The following is a 19528-nucleotide window of genomic DNA, read 5'->3' as shown; positions in this document are numbered from 1 at the left end:
ATGATGGTTCCGTGGCCCAAGGCAGCGTGGAAGTGGGCAGAGCAGAAGCGGGACGGGCTCGGGGCACAGGGCACAGGAGCGGCCTCGGTGACGCTGGTTCTCTCAGTGGAACTTGTGGCATCAGCTGCTGGCCCTGCCTGGAGGATCTCAGCTTAACTCTGCTCCTGTCAGGAAACAGCCTTCGTGCAGGAAGTGGGTAAGAACAGGCTCCGTGGCTTCACTCGTCGAAGAAGAGCAGGTGTGGAGCCGACCAGGGAGCCCTCCTCCAATGGGAGAGGCTGAGCTGGCTCCGGGCAGTTCTGGGAAAACGCTGCTCGCGGCAGTACTACCCCAGCACGCCCCAACACACAGCTTCATCCTCACTCCTCCGAGGCACCCCAGCCTCCAGGCACTGCATGTGTCCCAGTCACATTCACCCCTCACCGTACCCCCTCCACGCACTCTCCAGAAAGAATCTAAAGCTCACACATGCACACCCCACAGGTCTCTGACCACTGCTGTCTGAAGCTCTGCGTGCAGCTCCGTGCCAGGCCCAGCTGGGCAGACGGGGCCCAAGGCACACAGGCATCAAGCAGGACCGGGGAGCATCCGGGGCTGGGGGGCCAAGCAGATGGAGCATCCGGAGGCTGGGGAGTGTCCAGGGGCTGGGGAAGCAGCAGGGGGCTTGGAGCTGGCAGTTGCACCCACATCTCCCCCTCCCACGCTTGCTCCTGGGTTCTGGGGACTGCCATCAGGGAAGTCAGCAAAGGAGAAATTCTGATTTGAGTGCTCGGGAGTGAGGCCTCAGCACTGCCTGTTGGCTTTTGTTCAGCCCCCAGGTGACTCTCATGTGCGCAAGGGTTTGATGCATTAACTATCTGGGGCACCTGTGTCTTAACTAGGCTCCAAGATGGAAGGAATGATGGTCTCGTGGAAGGATCTCTAGGTAGCTGGGGTGCAGGGAGCAGCATGCAGACTCAGGGTCCCCTTCCTCCCTGGGCACGAGGCCACCTGCCCACACTGTGCCTCCCTTTCCAACCCCTAAACGTAGCTTCAGGCTCCCCTGACAACGGTGCTAGACCACTTTGAAACTGTACAGAGGCACACACCTGAGGCATTATTTAGACCTAAGAAGAAGTGCCCATTACTTCAAATGAAGACGAAGTGACTCAACAAAGGCAGGAAATGGTCTAAAGAGAGAAAATCAGCTCAAAGTCACACAGCAACATAGTTCAGGCTGCACGTTCACATCTCAGCTGATTGCCTGCCTTAGGATGTCTACTTCGACAGAACTGGCTGTGTGATCTTTCCAGTGTCCCCAGAAACTGCAGGGTCCTCATCTCTCAGAGCCTGCAGCCTTCATGCATGTGAGCCGGGTCTCCACGGGGCTCCACGGGGCTCCATGGGGCTCCACGGGTCTTGGTGCGCAGGCGGACAGGCATGAGGGCGGGAATCCCAGTCACCAAAGTGTCTCCTGCACCCTGCTTCACAGAGTAGCCCAGGCCGGGAAGAAGCCAGGCTGCACCCACAGTCATGGGGCCTGTGGGCGGCTTGGGGGTGGCCTGGTGCCCGCTGCACAGCACTGCTGAGAAACGCTGCACAGTGGGCACCCAGCAGAGCTGGCTCCACAAGCCGGCCATGGTCCCCCGAGGCCTTGTGTGTCTTGGCAGCTGCCTCCCAGCTGGCCTGCCCTCAGCGCTGGTGTCATGAGGATGTGGCTGCAGGAGTCCAGAGAGCCCTGCAGCCACCCCAAAGCTCCTGGGCTTTGGCACGGAGAGGACAGCGTTTCCTCAATCCACCTGCAGCCAGGCCACAGTCAGGGTGCTGTGCAGAGTGTGGCTGGGTTTCCTGGACTATCCAGAGCCTGAGCCCTCCAGGAAGCTGGAGACTCACATCCCCAGGGCCCGGGGATGGGGAGGACCATGGAGTTAGGGAAAGGGGGCTAAGGTGCAGCATCCCTCCCAAATTCAAAAGGCCCTGGATGCAATCACAAGAGAACTGGAGTGCAGAAGTTCCATTGGCTAAAACCGGGAAAATCCAGAAAGAAGTGGAGACTGGATGGCTGGATGGAAAGAGATTGCGTGGAATTACTATAAGGAAGAAAAATCAAAGGGGAGGAGGGCATGAAAGATTAGGGCCAACCCCAGAGACTAGAGGCAGAGGCAGCATCTGGAGACGCTCGGCAGGAGGGCTCCAGAACTGCAGGGCCCAGCGGGTACAAATCTGGAAAGGAAAGGGGAGATGAGGGGGGCGCAGCAACTGCTGACTGACGGGGCCAGGGGAGGATGAAGCAAGGAGGCTGCCTGGCTTCCGGGCCTCCGACCTGGGACTGCGGGGATTTCCCAAACCGGCCAAGCCCGAGCCGAAGGCAGAGTGAGGAGGCCATCTAGCGGCAGGGGCCGGAAGGAGGGGCAGGGGCAGTGCCCAGGAGGGAGCCTGGGGGCTGGGGCAGAAGAGGAGGCAGCTTCTGTCCTCAGCAGGGATGCTGGGCAAGGGGTGGAGGTGGGGGAGGGTGGGGGAGGGAAAACTAGAGGAAGGAGCGAGGGAGGGATGCGCATGACCCCAAGGAAGAGAGGCAGAGCCCAGGTAGGTGAATAATGGAGCCCCAGCATGTCGGGATGTCTGGCCTTGTCCGGGAGGCTGGGGTTTGGAGCCTCTGCTGGTGTGGGGAGGGGGCCAAATGGTCTGGGGGCGGGGAAAGGCAAAGAGATAGAGCCACCTGGCTTCTGGAGGGGAAGGCAGTGCTGGGCGGTGGGGAGTGGGTGGGATGGAAGGACAGGGAGTGAGGGGCGGGAGGGCAGAGCAGCAGCTTCTCTGGGGGGCTCAGTCAGCAGCCTGGTTCTAAGACAATACGCATAACTGGGATTGCTTTCTGTGCCGAGCTCCCCTCAACCCATGCAGGGGGCAGGTCCTCTGAACTTAGGCGTGGGGGCAGGCTTTCTGCCCCATCATTATTTCACTCTGGAGGATCGGCCAGTCCACAAGAGGGGTGGCCCCTGACGTGCTCTCCAGGGTGTCCAGGGCTGTCTGGAGATGGAGGAGAAGGAGGGGGCCTCACGCCATCCCTTACGGCAGGGAGGTTTCAGGAAATGCCCTGAGTCACCCAAGCTCAATGCCAAGCCACGTCTTCTCCCTGCGCTCTGCCACGAGGGAGCTGACCACACCTGGGGGCACCCCACGTCCAGCTGTGCCCACGTGGAACTCTGTGCAGCTCAGGCTTTTGCTTCCAAAGCACACCCCACCCACCCTGCCCCTCGCGGAGGTGAGCTGTGTGCACAGGCCACCTCCCGGCGGGGCTGCACACCCAATCTCTCAGGCCCCAGGGTGGCAACCCCTGTGGGGGGCCTTCTGCCTGCATTTGTAAGGGGGTAAGTAGCAGGGAAAGACGGGGGAGGAGGAGGGACTGGGGCAAGAGGAGATGCCAAGGGTCGAGGGCAGGGCAGTCAAAAGGTTTGCAAGTGTCCCACTGGGCCAGGTCGCTGGTCCAGCCCAGGCACCACCCAGTGATGTGACATCCACATGCTGTGCAGGTAGACACATCAAACAGGCTGGCCTCCTCTGGAGAAGACACGGGTCCTGTTTTGTGTCTGTTTTTACCGGGAACAGGACAGGCAGCGCAGACACACCGCCTGGAGAATCCCTGGGCTCAGCTGATCTCCGGCTCCGCTCAGTGGAGACTGCTGGGGCCTGGTCAAGTGGACACTACCCTCCCCGCACGCCGCCCCCCGGCGCTCTCCTCCGGGGATCATGATTCTTCACAAACCGTGGAAAGGAACAAGAAAGAGAGGTGGGATGGGGAGCCTGGGTCAACCTCCCCGAAGGGACCCAGACCACCGAGTCTTGTTAACGCTCAGCCTCTTATGCCCAAGACAGATGTGTCTTAAGATGCTCCTGTCCTTCTCTCCCCCACCACACACACAAAAAGTTGATCTGCAAAGGGAACTTCTGGAAACTTCCATTGTTTGAGGGCTGAGCTTCACACGGGGCCTCTGCCCCTCCATTCCAAGGGCCCAGGGTCAAGGGAGAGTGTTTAAGTTCACAGGGCCACATCTGAAGCATCTGATGACTCCTGGGGTCGGCATTTCCCCTCCACGTAAATAACCCTCACTCTCTCATCCTATGCTAGAGGAATCACTGTACATGAGTGGGATGGGGGTTGAGGAAGGGAAGGCCATGATCTGTTAAAAAAAAAAAAAAAAAAAAAGCAGGGTTGGCGGGGAGCTTCGAATTTTATTTTCCTGGTTTACTTAGGACTTTTGAGATTTTTTCCTTTTTCTGCGAAAAGGGAGGTGATTATAGACTCAAAGATTGCCAACTCCTGGGCACCGTGCCCTCTTTCTAGGAAGCCCCTCATTAACCAGAACACTGTTCCCCCAGGGCCCCTGACCCCTTGGGCTGCAGCCCCTAGCACCTGGTGGCTCCTGTGCCTGGAGACTGGTGGCCTGCTGAGCCCCCACACAAGGCCAGCTTTGCAAGGAGCCTGAATTCCACATTCAGCTCATCCCTGGCTCTGCACTTTGCTCTGATCGATCGTGGGGGTTGTGTGAGCACAGCTTCACCCACTCGCCTGCCCCCCCCACACCCTGCAATGGCCTCCACACACCCAGCGCACACACTGGCCCCCACTCTCTGCCCTGTGCTGGGGTGCAGCCCCCAGGCCTACTTTGCCCATCCACTCTGACGCCCGCAGTTCACTCTGTACCTGCCCTCAAGCACGCCTCCATCCCATTTGCAGAGCTCTACAAAAAAAAAATGTATTAATTGAAGCACAATAAAAGAGCAGTATTTTTACATTTTCCTAAGGCGCTTAAAGCATTTCAAATACCAGTGCTTTAAGTTATGGTCACTCATAATTATCCTGGGTCCACAGAGGCTCAGTCTTCAGGAGGGCTCAGTCCTCTTTCTTCAAAACGCAGGGAGACCCAGCCTGCACTATCAAGTCCCCGGGAAAGAAAAATTAAATAACAGCTGGGCAGCTGTGCCCCTCAAATGTGTGAGCGACTCTATGCTTGACGACTGAAGCTTGGGGGGGTTAAACTGTCCTTTAAAAACTTAAGTTGGTTTTAACTGAAGCACCTACCATTCCAGGGAAAGTCAGGGGGAAACACAAGGATGTACACAAAGCCGGGAGTGACTGCTGTTACCACAAGACATGTGCTCCTCCCTCCCGCCCACCTTTATCTTAGGAAAGATTTTTTTTTTTTTTAACTCGAAGCCTTCAGGTGAAAATAAAGCAACAGCAGCAACAGAAAAAAAAAATGTAGTCTTCTTCAGGGTTAACATCAGAAGACAAGCTTGTGCGGCTTTGGCCAATCAGATGCGCCCCTGGCAGCTATAATATAGTGCTAAAGGCAGCCTCTCTCACAAGCTCTCCAGGCTTGCTACCATTTAAAATCAGACTCTTTTTGTCTTTTGATTGCTGTCTCGCCACCCAACTCCGATGTGTTCCGTTATCAGCGGCCGGCAGCCTGCCATTCCAGCCCCTGTCTGGGTGGGGAGCGGTGGAGAGTCCCCCGCAGCCGCGGCGGGCAAGGTTATATAGGAAGAGAAAGAGCGAGGCAGCCAGCGAGGGAGCGAGCGAGCGGGCGAGCCGGAGCGAGGAAGGGAGAGCGCAAGAGAGAGCGCACACGCACACACCCGCCGCGCGCACTCGCGCACGGACCCGCACGGGGACAGCTCGGAAGTCATCAGTTCCATGGGCGAGATGCTGCTGCTGGCGAGATGTCTGCTGCTAGTCCTCGTCTCCTCGCTGCTGGTGTGCTCGGGACTGGCGTGCGGACCGGGCAGGGGGTTCGGGAAGAGGAGGCACCCCAAAAAGCTGACCCCTTTAGCCTACAAGCAGTTTATCCCCAATGTGGCCGAGAAGACCCTAGGCGCCAGCGGAAGGTATGAAGGGAAGATCTCCAGAAACTCCGAGCGATTTAAGGAACTCACCCCCAATTACAATCCCGACATCATATTCAAGGATGAAGAAAACACCGGAGCGGACAGGCTGATGACTCAGGTAGGAACCCAGCGCCGGGGCGTGGAATGTGTGGCTTTCCAGGGGGTTACGAGAAGCCGAACACTTCCAGACTTAACTCTGTTTGCTCTTCGGGCAGATAGGAAGGTGATTTCACCCGCTCCTTCCCCACCCACCTGCCCGCCTCCCATCTCTTCCTCTTCCTGGAGGAGAATGGAGGTCAAGGGTCCAGCTGGAGAAGTTTAGGGTGTGGTGGGGGTGAGGACGGTAACAGACGTGGTTCATTATGGCCCTGATTTGATGAGTCTTGCTACAATGGCCTTCCCCATCCTACCTCTGCCCTGGCTTGTAACTTGGGGAGACCTTCACTTTGGGGGCGTCGGCCCTTTCCAAGTCAGGAGTGGAAATGGAAGAAGAGGGTGGGAATCCTCCTCCCACAAACATGAAGTGGCCTCCGGGCACTGTACGAACGAACGTAGCCTTGGGCATTGGAGCTCAGAGCCCCCACGTCTCCCGTTGCCTCTGTGGTTTGCTTTCCCACTACTACCCCCACCCTACACCTCCCCACCAAAGAATTCTCAACTGGAAAAGCCAGGAGGCGGTTCTGACAAAAGGCAGGGGCTCCAGAGCAGACTCCGCCCGTCCCCGGGTGCCTGGCTGTATCGCAGAGCTGGCTTTGCGATTGCATGTCCGCAATTGTGCCCATCAGAGTGTGAATGTATTGATATTTCTTTAAGGATGCTCTTTCGTTCTTCCAAGCCCGAGGTACCTTAGGGGAGGGACTTAGAACTTATTGGCATTGCATCACTTTAGTTTTCAACCTGCTTGCATAAGAATTAAGAGCGAATAAATATTAGTGTGGGGGGAGGGGAAGCTAAGCAAAATATGAATTCCTCTCTCTCTCCCCAACTCCTTTGAGATTTCTGAGCTGCCAATCTCCCAGCCAATTCTAGACTTTCTGAAACTCCATGCACGTATAACTGAAGCCAGAAATGGGTTTCCTTGCAAATATAGGTCAACATCCTTTTTATTGCCCTATTAAAATATTCAAGTCCTACCTTTAGGGCTAGGTGCGCACAGCGGCTGATGGAGTGGCGCTGGTGGGGCGCAAGTGCAGGGGGAGGGTACTGACGGCAGGGAGACAGGAGCTACCTCCGGGCCGCCCTGCTTCCCGACCCGATTCCCAGGCTTGCTTGAGGCCGAGAAAGGCGAGGGGCAGGCAGGGTAGCCTGCTCCAGCTGTTGGAAAGGAGAGGAATGGGAAATGGTCCTGATTTCCTTGCTCTCCCGCATCTGCTCCCGACCACCTTAAATCTGGACCGCGAGTGTGGACGCGCGCGCCAGTGCCAGAGAGCAGCGCGATCCACAATTAACTCTGCACGGGCCACGGGGTGCCCGGTGCGTGCAGCTGGCTGGAGGGAGTTCTCCGGCTAGCCTGGGGCGCCCATCCTCTCGTCACCCTCGCTCCCCGCGGAGGAGGGACCTTGCCAGGGTCCCTCGGAACCCGAGAGGAGGGAGGCGCTGCGGAGAGAGCGGCGGGGGCGTGGACACCCGAGGTCCCAGAGCCAGACTGGGTCAGCTTCTGCCCTGCTCTGCGGGAGGCCAATACCGCAGAAGGGGTCCTGGACTCGCACGCCTTCCCAGGGCTTGGGCCTTGCAGCCCTGCTGCAAAGCTGCAAGCGCACAGAGCCGCGCAGCGAGGCAGACGCATGCAGCCCCACTTACTCCCGGGTTATCGATCCCCCGCGGCCAGGGTTTCAGTGCGCGCAGGGCTGGGCTGGAGCCGCCGGGCTCTGCCGCTCCACGCGCGGGAGCGCAGGCACCGCAGGAGCTAACAGCAGCGCCGGGCTCGCTGTAGTGACCCCGGCGGCGGGGGCGCGGAGATGGGGGCGCCCGCGCAGGGGCCGGGGCGCAGCGCGGGCTCCGCCAGCCTGCCCTGGGACGCGCCCCCCTCCCCAGTCCGCCGCCTGCCCGGCCTCTGGGCCTCCGCGTCCCAGCCGGAGCCCCCAGCCTGGGGGCCTCCCCCCGACCCCCGTCCGCCCTGCCCGGGGACGCAGAGCCCAGCGGCCCCGCGCCCGGCCACTCTCGCCGCCGCGCGCACAGGCAGCATTTGAACTTCTGACCTTCTGTCAACTTCCCTCAGACGAACGAAACGAAAACAAATACTTTTTTCCTTGGGCAGTGGCTATTCCCGTTCCCAACACAAAAGGAGGGGGAAGGACGGCCCAAGTGGGGGTTGGGTGAGGAGAGCCAGGCCGGGATTATCAGGCGGTCGACCCCACAAAGGTCCCCTAAAACCGAGGGGGGTAGGGGCTGGCAGTCTGTGAGGTATCCCCGGTTGATCCCTCCCCTACCTTCCTTCTCCCGATTCCAGGAGTTAAGGGTGGGGGAGGAAGGGATGGGGAAGGCGGAGGCTCAGGTGCTGAGGGCAGGGGCGGGGTGAAGGAGGCGGCAGGGGAGCCCCAGGCCCGCGGGAGGTTTGGGGCGCCTGCTCGGCCGCCCTCATTTTAAATAACCACCTAGGCTCTGCCCCAGGTGCGTGACCCTCCTCTTCTGTCTCCCTCCCTGTCTCTGGGTCTCTAATGTGACTGCCGTCCAAGTCCCTCAACCATGGCGAGATCGTCCCCAGTGGAACTTTCAGAGCAGTTCTGGAACGCAGGAGCTGCCAGTTAATATTAACCCGGGAGAGGAAAGCGCAGACAGACACGCTCTCCCCGCGCGGGCCTAGGGTGCCAGGCGAAGGTGCTGGCGGCCAGGGGGCTCCTAAGGGGCAGGAGGCCAGAGGGCCGGATCTGAAGCCTGGAGTGGGGTCCCGAGCCGCTACACTGAATAGATTTAATGTGCGCTCTGGGTCCGCCAGGAAAGACGCTCAGGTGTGGGTTTGGGGAGGGGCTGTTCCACCAAGCGTGGGGGAAAGGACAGTGGAGAGAGGTGCGTTTAGGGGCTGGGGCTGTCTCGAAGTTGGGACGCCCCCGCCCCCGCGCTGAGGGAAGCCCACCGGCTGCTGGCGGTGACAGTCGCCGGTGCGGCTCGCAGATCAGGGAGGTAGGCAGGAGCTCAGGCGTGGGGAACAACTTGGCCTCCGCCGACACAAAGCCCGGCCCCGGCGGCCCTGCTGGGCTTCACGGTGGCTGCACAGAGTCGGGCTTGATTCGCGGCACACGACCCAATGAATTAATAACCGGCCTGGGCTTCCCGGCTTTGCCTGCGACAATCCCGCCCAGAGCGGGCGGAGGAGAGGCCGCCAGCCGAGGCCGCGCGGAGCCCGGGCCGGGGGAGGGCGCGAGGGGCAGGGGCGCCAACTCCGGCAACCCTCGGCCTCCACCCCTCACTCGCGCAGCCACCTCCCGTCGCGGCCCGGCTCGGCCCGGGTCTCCCTGCCCGGGGTCCTCCATGCCTGCCCAAGTGGCGCAGCTCACAGAGCTGGGGGCCCGGTCCTCCTCACCCTGCCGCCCTCTCCCTGGCTGCCCTCCTGGGGAGCTGTTTAAAGCTTCTTCGGCGCAGCCCCAGGGGAGGGAGCTGCGGTGGGGTGGGGGTCTTGCATGGGGGTCCGTGTGCGTGTTGGTGGTGTGCGCCTGCGCGCAACAGGCCTCACATCATAGCTCTACACTGACCCTGGTTTACTGATTGATTTTCATGTAAAACGCGTTCAATCCTCAAGATGACCTCACTCAAACTCGGCCCTTCCGACTTTTTTTTTTTTTAACTGCTGGCAGGCCCACAAACATGCAGGCACTGACCTGTTACCCGGGCGGCCCCCAGCCCTACCCCACCCCCAGTTGTTGCATGTTTAACTCTACAACCATATTACTGGTTTTTATTGCTGCCAGATACACAGGACTTTTCCTGTTGCGCAATTTGTCACGTCCCCTTAAAGCGCGGCAGCAGTGGGGCCAGCGTCCTCGCCCCACCCTCTCGAAAGAGTCTCCCCACCTACGCTACAGTTAGGGCCCTGGATAGAAGCTGTCCTTCCATCGCGACAACCAGACTCCAAGCAGGGCATCCTTCCAGACTGGAGGAGGTTAGAGGTCAGCCCCGCCCTCTGCAGAAGTCACCTTGAAATTGCCCCTCGGCCTCCACTTGGCGCAGCTTCTTGGGGGATGCCACCATCGTCATCTGTGCCAGTTCCCCCTCTTTAAATCCCGTGTCCCACCAGCAGCAGCAGGATACAGGAAGCAAGTCAGTGCCCCCCCCCACACACAGTGGATTCAACTGCTTTCTGTCGCATCCTTATCTGAGAGTGACCCAAGAATTCCAGGGGAACCCCCACAATCCGAATCCCAGGTAACCCCGTCTGCATCTGCCTAGTCAGTGTTTCCTGCCTCCTACCAGGCAACTTCCTGGGAGACTCCGCAGGCGGAGGACCCGGAGACCTCAGGCCTTCCTGTCTCCCCTCCCCCTCCTCTCAAACCCCTCCCCCTCCTCCACCTCTTCAGTTTGCTCTTCAAACTTGCTGGACACCATTCTAAGCTGGGGCCAAGAAAACAAGAGGGGAGGAAGGGAACAGGTTAAAGAAAACAAGAAACGCAATCAGACCACAGAAAAGCCAGGCAGAAAAGAGTTCGACGGGCAAAAAGAATGTGGCTGTCCAGATAAAGAATGTCTGTCCCGGCCCCGGCCTGTGCTGCAAGTGGTAACTCACCTAGCCGCCTGCCACCCAGGCTCCCGCCCACCCCGCAGCCCCGCCAGCGGCTTCTCGCCTCCCCTCTGCCTCGGATAGGGTTAGGGCCTGAGGCAAATAAATGCAAGGCCTTCAATTCTGGAGGAAGTGCGCAGTGCATTTTTCTTTATTTCTGGGAACTTGCACCCAGGTCTCTGTCAGGCCTGCTGTGAGGGATTCTACGCGGGGAGAAGGTGGAGGCTGCGCAGGTGGAGAAAGGGGCCCCAGAAGGGGGGCTAGAAGTGGAGGGCAACGTGCGGGCGGGGCGGGTATCCCAGAGGGTGCCCCCGGAGGGTCCCGTAGTTGATGTCTTAAACATGCAGGTCACTTGTTTCAGAGAAACTTTATTTGCTTCTTAGGCCGATGCTCCTTAGGCCTCGCTAGGAGCATCGGCTGTTTCAGGACCTGGAGAAAGGCCCCCAGCTCTACCCTGAGAGGACGTGCTCCTCCACGCTCCTCCGCAAATGCTGCCCCTCTTCCCCAGCCCAGGGCCCGGCTCTTCGGTGTGTCTGGGCCATTCCAACCCCCGTCTCCCCACCTCTCCGCATGGCCCTCGCGCCTTGAGACTGGGCAGGGCAGGCTGATGGAGGGGCCGGGAGGGGTGGCGGCCGCCCAGGCTAACCTGTCCGTCGGTGGGGGGTCCCCTTGTCTTCGCAGAGGTGTAAGGACAAGTTGAACGCTTTGGCCATCTCGGTGATGAACCAGTGGCCAGGAGTGAAACTGCGGGTGACCGAGGGCTGGGACGAAGATGGCCACCACTCAGAGGAGTCTCTGCACTACGAGGGCCGCGCAGTGGACATCACCACGTCCGACCGCGACCGCAGCAAGTACGGCATGCTGGCCCGCCTGGCCGTGGAGGCCGGCTTCGACTGGGTGTACTACGAGTCCAAGGCGCACATCCACTGCTCGGTGAAAGCAGGTAAGCTGGCCCTGGCCCCCCGGATCCGCCTCACGGAAGGCCATTGGTGGACCCCCGGCTTGATTCAAGGGAAAAAGAAACCTGGGGGGAGGCTGAGGGCCAGGAGCAGGGGCGCTGGGCGATGACTGCGTTTCCGCGGTGGGAACCTGCCCTGTGAGGTGCCGGCCCCTCGAAATCACCCCTACCTTTGAGGCCACAGAGCCCAAGGTTCTCCATGCCCCGAGGTGGGGTCCTGTGGCTTCCTGCCCGCTTCTGAAGCCCCCACTGCAGGGGGTGGGAAAGCGTGACTGGGGGAGGGGCGCCAGGCCCTTCCAGGCGAGGGAAGGCAGCCCTGCGCGGTTAGCCAGTCTGGGCGAGCTCCTTCCTCTCGTTTAGGGCTTAAGAACCAACCGCCCCCACCCGCTATCCAAGCGCAGGGGCGTCTGTCCTGGCTCCTCCCCGCCGGGCGCCCGTGGATCCTAAGCTGCCTTCGCTCACTCGCTCAGCCTTTGGGGAGAGGCCCGGTGGGCGGCAGTAAACCCAGGGGTAACCACCTCCAGCAGCTGGAGGCCGCGCGCCCGGAGCCTGCGTTCCTACTGGGAGCCGGGCTGGGACGCCCTGGGCGGCGGATAGGCCCCGAAAAGCCGGCCCGAGTCGGCGCGAGGCTGCCTTCTCTGGGCCTGCAACGCCACACGCTGTTGCTGGCGAGGAACAGCCGTGGAGGAGGCGCCATCGCGCGCACGCAAACCTCCGGCCTGAGGCTGTGTGCACAGCGCTCTTCTCTGCCCGCATAAATTGGCGCGTTTAGCAAAGCCGCTCACGGTGAATTTCGGGGAAACTGCCTTCCTCAACCCCCTTCCAAGTTTCCCTGCTTGTCTGCTAAATTCCATGTTAATGGCAATATGATAGTAGGAAAACACTTTTAAGCTGTCAAGGCACACTTGTAGGTAAAGGCTAGAGTGGCTTCTCTATTCTCTATCTATAAAGTCCCCACAGAAAGCAAAGGCGTGGAGCGGGGGGCGGCAGGGGCGGGTGTGCGTCCCGGAGAGCTCCCGGCTGCAGGGAGGCAGGAGGCGGCGCCCCCACCTCGCGGGCTCGGCGGCGGCCCCTGGGCCCAGGGCGCGCCCTGCGCAAAACCTCCTCCCCGGCTCCCTGCCCGCGGGGTCCCCCTAGCGGGGGTCCCCGGAGGCCTCCTCCCAAGTGAGCAGCGCTAATCCATCCCCCCGGATCGCGCCGGGAGAGCAGAGCCGCGGCGCGGGAGCCGCTCATTGGCATTCTGCGCACACGGGCGGGGGCGCGGGGCGCAGCGTGTCAAGCCGGGCCGTGCGACTCGACGACTCGGGCTCGCCAGCGCCCGGGGTCGCATTCCGGGGGGCTACGGAGGGCCTCCAACGGCCAGCCCCGCACTTCATGCCAGAGAAACCGATGAGAAGATTAAAAGCCCCCTGTAATTCTAGCAGGAAGATTCTTTCTGGCAATCTCTATTTGCAAAAAGCATGATCCCGGAGATTGGAATGCAAAGAAGACGGCCCTCCCCGCCCTCCTCCCCGGCCCCCTGCGCTCCGCCCCAACTTCAATTATTGTCCTCGGGACAGTGAGCCTCAGAGAGCGACAGAGGGCTCGAGAAAGCGGGTAGTCAAGGGGCCTTGAGACGCGGCGCTTCCAGCGCTCCGAACAGGCCCCGCCATTTAAAATTCAAATACACATCTTGAGTGCTTGGAAGAGAGGCCTGGCTGTGCAAATAGTGCTTGTGAATTGCACACGGGGGGGGGGGGTTGCACCTGAGCAAATAGGGAGGGGGAGGCCCGCGAGCTGGGGACAGAGTGAGCTGAGAAAAGGGAGGGGAGAAAATGGAAGTGTCCCCTTCCAAGAGTGTCTCCTGTTTATCCCAGAAATCACAATGACAATGCTGGGCCCTTTATTGGATTTTAATTAGAAAATCCACACAAGCCTCGGATTTTCACACCTCGGCCAATCTCTGGAATGTTTGTCCAGTTGCTACAACTACTGCAGCTATTTTGCACTCCCCGCCCCCGCCCCTCCGCAGGCCCACGCCGAGGCGCCGCAGGGTGCTGCGGGCAGGCGGGCAGGCGAGCCAGGGGTTTCCGCCGCGCAGCCCGGGTGCTGAGCGCGAAAGCAGGCGCCGCGCCCCGCGCCGGGGCAGGAGGGAAGGAGGGTGCGCCCGGCGCCCGCGGGAGCTCAAGGAGGCTTCCTGAGGAATCCAAGTGCAGAGCAAACACCCTCTGGATGGATTCGCGGCGAGGCCGGGTGTGTGCGGAGCTGCGGGTGGGGTTGGAGGAAGGCGGAAGGAAGGAGTGTCACCGGCCTCTGCAGGAAACGCCAGCCAACCTCTGTCACCGCCAGCCCAGACTTAGAGAGTCGTTAAGGAATGTGTCTGCGTCGGAATCCTGTCCCTGCGGCGGTGGAGTTGGGGGAGGGAGGTCTGTGCGGGACCCGCCTGGAATCAATCACCCCGCCCCGCGCCTTGAGCACCCCTGGCCTAGGCGCGCGGGCACCAAGCGTGCGCCCTCCTCCCCGAGACGCGCCTCCCTCTCGGAACTCAATGCCCTGTCCTCTCTTCTTTCCCTTCTCCTCACCCGCAGAGAACTCGGTGGCGGCCAAATCCGGAGGCTGCTTCCCGGGCTCGGCCACGGTGCACCTGGAGCAGGGCGGCACCAAGCTGGTGAAGGACCTGCGCCCCGGGGACCGCGTGCTGGCGGCGGACGACCAGGGCCGGCTGCTCTACAGCGACTTCCTCACTTTCCTGGACCGCGACGACGGCGCCAAGAAGGTCTTCTACGTGATCGAGACGCGGGAGCCGCGCGAGCGCCTGCTGCTCACCGCCGCGCACCTGCTGTTTGTGGCGCCGCACAACGACTCGGCCGCCGGGGAGCCCGAGGCGTCCTCAGGCTCTGGGCCGCCCTCCGGGGGCGCACTGGGGCCTCGAGCGCTGTTCGCCAGCCGCGTGCGCCCGGGCCAGCGCGTGTACGTGGTGGCCGAGCGCGACGGGGACCGCCGGCTCCTGCCCGCCGCTGTGCACAGCGTGACCCTACGCGAGGAGGCCGCGGGCGCCTACGCGCCGCTCACGGCCCAGGGCACCATCCTCATCAACAGGGTGCTGGCCTCGTGCTACGCCGTCATCGAGGAGCACAGCTGGGCGCACCGGGCCTTCGCGCCCTTCCGCCTGGCGCACGCGCTCCTGGCTGCACTGGCGCCCGCGCGCACGGACCGCGGCGGGGACAGCGGCGGCGGGGACCGCGGGGGCGGCGGCGGCAGAGTACCCCTGCCCGCGCCTGGTGCGGCCGACGCTCCGGGTGCGGGGGCCACCGCGGGCATCCACTGGTACTCGCAGCTGCTCTACCAAATAGGCACCTGGCTCCTGGACAGCGAGGCCCTGCACCCGCTGGGCATGGCGGTCAAGTCCAGCTGAAGCCGGGGGGCCGGGGGAGGGGCGCGGGAGGGGGCGGGGCGGGGCAGCAACAGCAACGCAAAGCAAAAAGACACTCGGAAAAGGCGCACGAACCAGACTGAGTTATAATAAGAATAAGAATAAGAATAATAAAGTAGGACAGTCCAAAGTAGACTCTAAGGAAACAAGGACCCCGGGAAGTTTTGTTGTTGTGTTTAGTTGATATATATTTTTTGAATTTTTTTGGTTATTGTTTTATTTTGGTTATTTTTTCCTCCTCTCCTGGCTATTTATTTGTTTGGTATGAATAGATGTTTTAAATAATATGAACCGGACCTTCAAGAGCCTTAAATAGTTTGTTTCTTGGATAATTTATTATGATCATGTGAACTGTACTCACGGGGGAAAGATTATTTTGTGAGGCCAAGCAACCTGCTCAGAGTCTATTTTTCTACATGTCCCTCGTCCCGGCTGTCAGAAAGCAAACCTCTGTCCCCGCCATCCCTCCCTTCCATCTCCTGCTTCTCAGCAAGTGCAAACTCAAACGTGCTTCATGGGGGTCCACAAATTATATTTTTATACACAGAATTGTAAATTAGATTTTTTGAGAGATCAATACTTAACTGAATTACATTTCATTTTTGAAATAGTGTAAAATATGAAAATATATTATTTTAATTTAACTAGTTTCCAATGTAACAGCCATCTCCTCTCTTGTCTTTATGGTTTCATATTCCCTTTGTATTCATCATTTTGCCACATTCTTGGAAGCCAAGACTGTTACACACACAACATACACACACACTTTTTCTTTTTCTTTTTTTTTTTTTTTTTGGACAAACTGGAAGAACTCTGTTATTTTTAACTTCAAAGAATTTATTAGAAAATAATATTTTTTAAAAGCGCACATAGTGACGAGCCCACGAGGATGGAGCCTGCAGTTTGTACAGAGAAAACAAAGGATGTTTTTGCATTAATAAATTGAGAAATAACTGCTGTAAATTTACTAAAATGTATTTTTGAATATTTTGTAATAGTTTTATAGAAATAAAATGTGCCATGCACAGACCGCTTAGTATCTAATAACTAAGAATTCCTGTTGCAGCCCTTTTTCTTTTAGTTTTTGGCTTCTTTGTTTGGGAAACCTAGCGCTGACAGGAGCTCTCAATATTCTATTTAGATGTGTTGCTTATACTGTGAACTCAGACTGACTGACTTAGGTAACCAAAGTAGGCACACAAACCAACTTGTTTCTTCTCATGGCTGGAGAAACCTCAGCTCTGTTTGTGCTTCTCTGATCTGTAGGGAGGAGGCTCATTGCTGCTTTCTGAGGTCCTGTTGTGTCCCTTCCAGAAAGCATCCTTAGAAGAGAGGACCTGGTTTGGTCTTCTCTTAAGCTCCTATCCTCTTTTCTTGAGTGTCCCCTTAAATCCGAGTGGCAAGCCCACAGTGGCGAGGGCCAGTCGCTGGAATGTCGGGGCTGCTGTTGAGGTCCTCAGGCTACGCTGGTTGTCTGTGTCACATGGCGGTCAGGCGTGGACTTTGATCCCTGTTGAGTGAGCATGCTGCTGTGGGCACTGGGCTGGGGAAGGTCCTTCCATGCTTCATGCTGCCTTGGAGGTTTGGCCAAGAGGGTCTCTGCCCTTAGCGGTTGTCAGGGTCCCAGGTGGAAGACTACTCCCAGTTCTTTGGCTTACGGAAGGTGTCTGCCATGCTTTGTGCTTTGGGCCGAATCATCTGAGCAGGCTGGGCCTTGGAAGGGTTGCGCTGCATGAGCTCGGGGCCTCCTAGCAGCTGGAGCCTGTGTGGAAGGCGGTCCAGGCTTAGGGAACGGGAGTGAACAGACTTCAGCCCCACCTGGCAGGGGCTGGCTCCCGAGGCTGGGCCCAGTCCCTGAGGGTCTGCTCTGCTGAGGGTCTGCCCTTGAGTGGCCTTTCGCAGAGGGTGTGTGACCAGATGGGTGGCCCAGGGCCTCTGGAGCCTCCACGGGGCCGGGCCCTCTGCTCAGGAGTATCCTCAGCCTTTTTCTGCGAAAGACTTTTCTTTGGTGTTCTAGGTGGTCAGCAGGTTCCAGGCTGGTGTTTACAATCTCGGAGGAAGTGCGATGGTTTCTGTTCTTTTGACAGTTCAGTCTGATTTCAAGTCAGTCAAAAGTGAACCAGAAGCACTGGGCACAGCAGCTCCTCTGGCTGTGTTGACAGACCCGGCAATGTGGCCGTGCAGCCCAGACGATCAGAGAGAAGCCGGGCGTTGACCAAGCCCCAAGGTGCCTGAGGCCATGATGCAACTCTGCTGGTGACCGGGGCACCTTGGAGCAGAGCTTCACCCACATGGGAAATCCTGACTCTTGGGTGGCACTCCCTCCTGGACAGGCCCGGTGGCAGAGTGTCTGTGCTGCTGGGTGCTGTCCCCAGCCCTCCTGGTCCATCTTCTTAAGATCCGTCCACTGCTTTATATTTAAAATTCTCTTTTTCACAGGCAAGGAAAGGAAACCACTGCTTAGAGAAACTAGGTACAGGGCATCGAGAGGGTGCAGCCCAGCCCCGCCAGGACGAGGCGCCGACTTCTCATTCAGGGTTGACGGAGCCAAGAGTTTGTGCAAAATGTACGCACGGTGGTTGCTGCCAGCCTCCCTCATGACTAAATGCATATCTATTCCTGTCAAAACGTGTATCAGAATGTACTTGAAACTGTTATCTTTGTGCTCTATTGTTTGAATAATTAAAGAAATTACAGAGACTCTCTTCAGTGTCTGTTATGTGGCAGAACCCCGCTCCTGAACTGTCATCTGTGTTTCTCATCCTCTTCCACGAGGTAGTGCTGGGACCGTGAAGGAAATTCTCATTGAGAGTGCAGACTCCATTCTCTCAATGGGTGGGTTTGGTCAGGCTTTGGGAATTTTTACTGGTGCCAGGAGGCAGGCACCTGACTCCCCTGTCTGAGGGAGTTGACAGAGCTATCAGCATCACACCCGCATGGGAAATATGGGGCAGACATGCAGGGAATGCCGGTCAGTTACAAGATTTGGCAAGAAAGCAGCAGAGTGCCTGCCCGGGAGGCGGGCGGGCCTGCGGGGAGCCAGCTCATCCTCGGCGCAGGTGCTCCAACCTTCCGGATGGTGATCCACTCTAGGAGGCCGAGAAGCCCAGGAAGTGGCTTCCGTATGACTTCCCACAGATGAGGCACAAAACCCTTCGTGAGCTCTGCCGTTTCTGGGCACTCCCTGGGATTTATGTTCCAGGACAGAGCTGGGCAAATTTTGGCCTCCAGGACAAATCTGGTCCAAGGCCTGTTTTCACACAGCCCCTGAGCTGAGACTGTTTCTACATTCTTAAAATGTTTAAAAACAAAAAATCTAAAGAAGACTGCTATTCCCTGACGTGGGACAATTCCGTGAAACTCAAATTTCAGTGTCCTTCCATAAAGTTTTATTGAAACACACCCACACTCACGTGTTGTCTGGAGCAGCCTCTCCGCCAGCCCAGAGGAAAGCCGCAGAAACCACCCGGCCCGCACAGCCTGGTATTTACTCTCTGGCTCTCTGCCCAAGTTTGCCAACCCTCTTTCTAGGATTTTGGATGGAAATCAAGCTTGGTGTTAGGGGCTGGGGGCTGAGGGCAGGAGCTGGAACACAGTGCCCTGTCTACCATCGCAGCGTATTTCTCAATTAGAATTCAATTAGAATTGCCCACTCACTCCTGCTTCTTCCTGAGAGCCATAGGGGCCTCAGGGGGTTAACAAGTCCAGGAAGACCCCGGAGGCAGCCACGTCTGCCTGGTAGGGCAACAGCACCCTTCGATGCCGATCAGGTGTGAGCTAAACTGCGAGACACACCCTTCACAGGCACACCTTGTGCAGGAGAGGCGGGGCCCAGACACAGCCCTTGGAGTCCCCAGAGCAGTTAGCAGAAGCCGCACCGTGTTACTCTTCTCATCTGTGCAGTTCACCCCATAGTGAGAAAACAGGAAGTCTGGATTTGGAGATGACTTTCTTTTCTTTTTTTCGCTGAGCTTAATTTTCTCAAATTAAGACCAAAAAATTTGTAATTCACATTTCACTCTATAAACAAGCGCTGGGTCCTCCTGCAGGGAGGCATGAGGGTGGGTATGGAGGGTTGCATTTTAACGGCTATCTCTGGTTTTCAAGATGAAGGCAGCTGTGTTTTCAGATGGGGCAAAGAGGTTGAAACAAGAGGGTTGAAACATCAGAACACTGAAGATATAGTAGAAGAGAGATTATGCCAGGAATCAAACGAAAAAACTCTCCCCCACACAGAATTGATTCCTGGATGGAATCCTCCACCCCAGGTGAGGGCCCAAGCGTTTGCTTCCAGGGGAAGTGGACAGCAACGCCCGTTCCACTTGCGAAAGTTCCTGCCTCCAGATCTGAGGTTAGCGTGAGGATGTGCCTCAGAACCCCGCAACCTAAAGCCAGCAAAACAAACCCACTGCCTCTGCGAGGAGCGCCAAGGCCCCCACGCTTGAGCGTCTGTTCAGCCCGTGGCTTAGGTCTCAGAATCCCAGCTGAAGGCCTCTGGCCAGAGCTCTGCGGCTCTCATGGCCCAGGCGGCCCACCTAGCAGGCAGGCCCCACCGGGCAGGAGCCTCCGCAGAGGAATGGGG

At 58.5% G+C, this 19528-nt stretch overlaps 1 protein-coding gene across 2 annotated transcripts; it reads left to right on the top strand.

The window, feature by feature from the left end:
- The first annotated feature begins 5674 nt into the window (after positions 1 to 5674).
- Positions 5675 to 17651, top strand: SHH (sonic hedgehog signaling molecule). Of its 2 annotated transcripts, XM_032753205.1 has the most exons (4): positions 8642 to 8813; positions 10975 to 11103; positions 11258 to 11519; positions 17386 to 17651. In XM_032753205.1, the coding sequence occupies exons 2-4, from the start codon at positions 11065 to 11067 to the stop codon at positions 17622 to 17624; spliced, it is 540 nt and encodes a 179-aa protein (XP_032609096.1). In that variant the 5' UTR covers positions 8642 to 8813; positions 10975 to 11064; the 3' UTR covers positions 17625 to 17651. The 2 variants fall into 2 exon arrangements, with proteins under 2 accessions (XP_032609095.1, XP_032609096.1); XM_032753204.2 differs by lacking the exons at positions 8642 to 8813; positions 10975 to 11103; positions 17386 to 17651 and adding exons at positions 5675 to 5983; positions 14102 to 14928.
- Positions 17652 to 19528: the final 1877 nt, after the last annotated feature.

The sequence above is a fragment of the Hylobates moloch genome, unplaced genomic scaffold, assembly GCF_009828535.3.
Source record: "Hylobates moloch isolate HMO894 unplaced genomic scaffold, HMol_V3 SCAFFOLD_1, whole genome shotgun sequence".
Lineage (NCBI taxonomy): Eukaryota > Metazoa > Chordata > Mammalia > Primates > Hylobatidae > Hylobates > Hylobates moloch.
Note: the sequence above shows the minus strand (reverse complement) of the source record. Positions and strands in the feature narration are given on the sequence as shown.

Excerpts from the sequence above, each read along its gene's own strand:
- SHH (XM_032753204.2), top strand. The coding sequence starts at position 5,675 with ATGGGCGAGATGCTGCTGCTGGCGAGATGTCTGCTGCTAGTCCTCGTC. Across the intron at positions 5,984-11,257 it reads CGGACAGGCTGATGACTCAG|AGGTGTAAGGACAAGTTGAA; the intron begins GTAGGAACCCAG and ends TTGTCTTCGCAG. Across the intron at positions 11,520-14,101 it reads CCACTGCTCGGTGAAAGCAG|AGAACTCGGTGGCGGCCAAA; the intron begins GTAAGCTGGCCC and ends CCTCACCCGCAG.